The sequence below is a fragment of the Equus przewalskii genome, chromosome 20 (genome assembly GCF_037783145.1).
Source record: "Equus przewalskii isolate Varuska chromosome 20, EquPr2, whole genome shotgun sequence".
NCBI classification, from domain to species: Eukaryota; Metazoa; Chordata; class Mammalia; order Perissodactyla; family Equidae; genus Equus; species Equus przewalskii.
In genome coordinates, this window is record NC_091850.1 from 45,400,924 (window position 1) to 45,405,377 (window position 4,454).

The window sequence follows — 4,454 nt, forward strand, 5'->3', positions numbered from 1 at the left end:
GCTTTCTCCAACAATAAGCCCATCTGAAAGGGCTTATTTTTCCTTTTGTGATGCCCAGAATCTCAACAGTCTGCTTCTTTCCCTTAATGATTTCCCCAACTTGCCCATCTGCCTATGTTCTTCTCCAAGCCTCAAATGCACCATATCATTTCATATCACTCAGCAACATTTATTATATTTAGAACATCTTCTTTCCCAAATTTGTTAATGTATTTTCTTTCTGGTCAGTTTTAGAGCCCTATCAGAAACCTGTAAAAATAATTAATATATTCTTATGGGAACACTTGAGATGAGAAACTTGAAATCTGTATTGAAAAAAAATTATATAATACCTATAAATACCTAAAAATAAGCCAACAACATAAACTACTATATCAACTTCTTTCATGCTAAAGGTAAGCCATATTGTGTCTATTATATTGGGTTTAGGACCATAAATTCAATTTCTGCAAATACATAGCAAAAAGCCTTTGCAAACCGTGCCCTCCTCACTTTGGACCCCAGACTTAGAATGTAGTTGGGTTACATGTGGCAGGCAGACTCTATATTCTGGGTGTGACACTCAATCCTGTACACATTTCTCCCTGTGGTTCCTATTCCATTTTCCAGTACCAAGAGAGAGATGTTTCGGTCACCCAATGTCAATCAACCCTTTCTACAAACACCTTGAATTCTTTTTGGAAATAGCTTTTCCTCTCTACGTGCATGCAACCTTGGGGGAACTGTGATTACAGGAACCAGCCCTCCTGCTACCAAGATCCTAAGGGGTCCTGAGCACTTCCCAGTAGGTCCTGGTGTATCCAGAGAGCAGGCACATGATGAGTCCAGAGCTCTCTTCTGGGATTTTGACACTTGAGCTAGTGATGTAAGTTTGAAGTAAGACTGGAATTCCTTCATTTCAGTGGAAGGAACCTGAGTGGACTGCTCCTGCTGTGGACCATCCCTGGGGTTCCTGCTTTCTCCCTGCTGGAGCTGCCTCAATTCCAACACTAATTTTCTTGTCTTCCTGACAATTTTCTTTAAGTCAGCCAAAGTCAGTGAAAGACCCTCACCAACTCATTTCTCATTTCTGTGGAGTCTCTTTCCATGTTTCGTGACTACTCACAACAGCCTGTGATGTGTGCTAATACCCGATAAAATGCTAAAGCATTTACTGGGCTGTAACTGTCTTGGGAGAATTATTGCACAAAAACTCTTTGCTTTCCCTTCACAAAATTTTAAAGATTCAAAGAACACTATAAAATACTATATAAAAGTAACTTGCGGGCCAGCCCCATGGCAAAGTGGTTAAGTTTGAGCTCTCCGCTTTGGTGGCCCAGGGTTTTGCCTGCTTGGATCCTGGGCAAGGACATGGCACTGCTCATCAAGCCATGCTGAGGCAGCGTCCCACATGCCACAACTAGAAGCACCCACAACTAAAAATACACAACTATGTACCAGGGGGCTTTGGAGAGAAAAAGGAAAAAAAAAATCTTTAAAAAAGAAGTAACTTGGGTCATAATTTTATGTATTTTCAGACCTCATATTTTTGGTTTTTAATTTTAATATTTTGTTATAGAAACTATATCAAAGTTCTAGAATCTAAGGATAAAATTAACCACAATCCCATCCTAAGTCAATTCACTGTTTTCATTTGTTCATGTCTCCTTCTGGTCCTCGTCTACGTTCAGAACTCATTTTTATTATCAACAATACTGTCATAGATTATATTTAACACTGTCGACATTTTGTCATACGTATGCTTCCATTTTGCTTTCTCCTTTTATTTTTTCCTCACCTCCTCCTCCCACTACCCATAGATAAACAATGCTAATAGCTCAATATTTATTCTTCCACACTTTCTCCAGTCTCAAACCATCACGTATCTCCATCATCTATCTCTCTATCTATCAATCAGTCAAGAGACGTAGGTGTGCTGAGGTTTTAGTTGCTTCCTAAGCATTGAATCAAATTGAGTCATACTTTATACACAACCCTGCATGTTACTTTTTCCACTTCAGGACACATCATGAAATTCCCTCCAGTTGGCTGGATCTAATTCATTCTTTTTAATTGGAGGATTTATAACTATTTACATTTAATGGTTGGATTAAATTGACCATCTTGCTATTTAGTTTCTAATCATTCCATCTGTTCTCTGTTCATTTTCTTTCTTATTTCCTGCTATTGGTTTATTAGTTATATTCCACATTTTAGTTTTTAGTGGTCGTCAAATGTTTATAATATATATCGTTAACTTACCAAGTCTACTTTGAATGACAATATTTGAATGTTATGTAATAACCTTACAACGGTTTACTTCTACTTTCTCCTTCCATCCTTTGTGCTATTATTGTCATACATTTTATTTCTGCATAAGTTACGAACTCCAAAACACATTTGCTATTTTTGCTTTATATAGTCAACTACTTTTAGAAGAAATTTTTTTTTTGAGGAAGATTAGCCCTGAGCTAAGATCTGCCGCCAATCCTCCTCTCTTTGCTGAGGAAGCTTGGCCCTAAGCTAACATCTGTGCTCATCTTCCTCTACTTTATATGTGGGACTACTGTCACAGCATGGCTTGATAAGTGGTGGGTAGGTCTGCACCCGGGATCTGCCAGCACAAAGCCTGGGCCGCCGAAGCAGAGCACGCAAACTTAACTGCTGCACCACTGGGCTGGCCCCTAGAAGAAATTTTAAATTGAGAATAAAATACTTTCATACTTGCCCACATATTTACAATTTCTTGTGCTCTTCATTCCTTGGTGTATATCTAAGTTTCCATCTAGTTTTATTTTTCTTCTGCCTAAATAATTTCCTTTAGCATTACCTATAGTGACGTTAAAAGACAAAGTGTCTTAGCTTTTGTTTATCTTAAAAGTCCTTATTTCACTTTAAGGTGAGTTTTTTTTTTTAAGATTTTATTTTTTTCCTTTTTCTCCCCAAAGCCCCCCGGTACATAGTTGTATATTCTTCGCTGTGGGTCCTTCTAGTTGTGGCATGTGGGACGCTGCCTCAGCGTGGTTTGATGAGCAGTGCCATGTCCGCACCCAGGATTCGAACCAACGAAACACTGGGCCTCCTGCAGCGGAGCGCGTGAACTCAACCACTCGGCCACGGGGCCAACCCCTAAGGTGAGATTTTTAAAGGAGATTTTTCCTGGATATAGAATTCTATGTTAACTATTTTTTTTCATTTTGCAATTTAAAGATGTCATACCATTGTTTACTGACTTGCATCATTTCTGAAAAGAAATCTCTCTCATTCATATCTGTGTTCCTCTGTACATCATGTCCCTTTTCTCTGGCTGATTTAAGATGTTTCTGTTGGGGCTGTCCCGGTGGCCTAGTGGTTAAGTTCGCGCACTCCGCTTTGGTGGCCCAGGGTTTCACCGGTTTGGATTCTGGACGTAGACTTGGCACCGCTCATCAGGCCATGCTGAGGCAGCATCCCACATGCCAGAACTAGAAGGACCCACAACTAGAATATACAACTATGTACTGGGTGGCTTTGGGGAGAAGAACAAGAAGAAAAAAATATATTGGCAACAGATGTTAGCTCAGTGCCAATCTTAAAAAAAAAAAAAAGATTTTTCTCTTTACAACTGTTTTCAGCAATTTGATTATGACACGATTTGATGTGATTTTTTTTATGCTTGTGTGTATATCCTGCTTGGGGTTCACTGAGGTTCTTGGATTTGTGGGTTCACAGTTTTTATTAAATCTAGAATTTTTTTCAGCCCTTATTTCTTCAAATATTTCTCTATCTCCCCCCTCCCCCAACAACCGTATGCTTTTCAAGGACTCCAATTACACATGTAATAAACCACTTGATATACCTCTGGGTCACTGAGGCCTCATTTATTTTTTCCATCTTTTTTCTCTCTGAGTTTCAGATTGAATAGTTTCTATTGCTACATCTTCAAGTTCACAGATATTTTCGTTTTCCATGTCTAAACTGCAATTAATCCCATCCAGCGTGTTTTTTCATTTAAGATATTTTGTTTTTCATCTTTAGAAGTTCCTATTTTGTTCTTTTTTGTGTCTTCAATATGTCTCCTGATTTATATTCATGCTATTTTAAAGATCCTTAAACACAGTGAGAATATTTGTAATAGCTATTTCAAAGTCTTTGTATACTGAGTCCGTCACCTCTGTCATGGGTGAGTCTTTTCTGTGGACTCTTTCTTTTTCCTCCTGGCTATGGGTCGGTCACATTTTCCTGCTTCTTGGCATGTCTGGCAATTTTTTGCTGGATGCTGAACATTCAGTTGTTAGGTTATTGAATATCCGAACTTTGCTATCTTCCTTTAAAGCGTGTTAGCTTTATTCTGGAGGGCAGTTAAATTACTGGAAGATCAGATTGATTTGATCCTTCTTTTGCTTTTTTCTAAACTCTTTAAGGGTAGGTCTGGAGTAGATTCTATTTTGGGTTAGTTTACTACTAAAGTGTGACCCTCTGAGTCTCTTGAACAG

General features: G+C 38.6%; 1 protein-coding gene across 1 annotated transcript in view; it reads right to left on the reverse strand.

The window, feature by feature from the left end:
- OTULIN (OTU deubiquitinase with linear linkage specificity) overlaps positions 1 to 1,088 on the reverse strand; it is a 53,347-nt gene extending 52,259 nt beyond the window's left edge. Inside the window, exon 1 of the mRNA XM_070587331.1 lies at positions 1,053 to 1,088. Within this exon, the coding sequence (XP_070443432.1) occupies positions 1,053 to 1,088 (36 nt within the window). The remainder of the gene's footprint in view (positions 1 to 1,052) is intronic.
- Between the last annotated feature and the right edge of the window lie 3,366 nt (positions 1,089 to 4,454).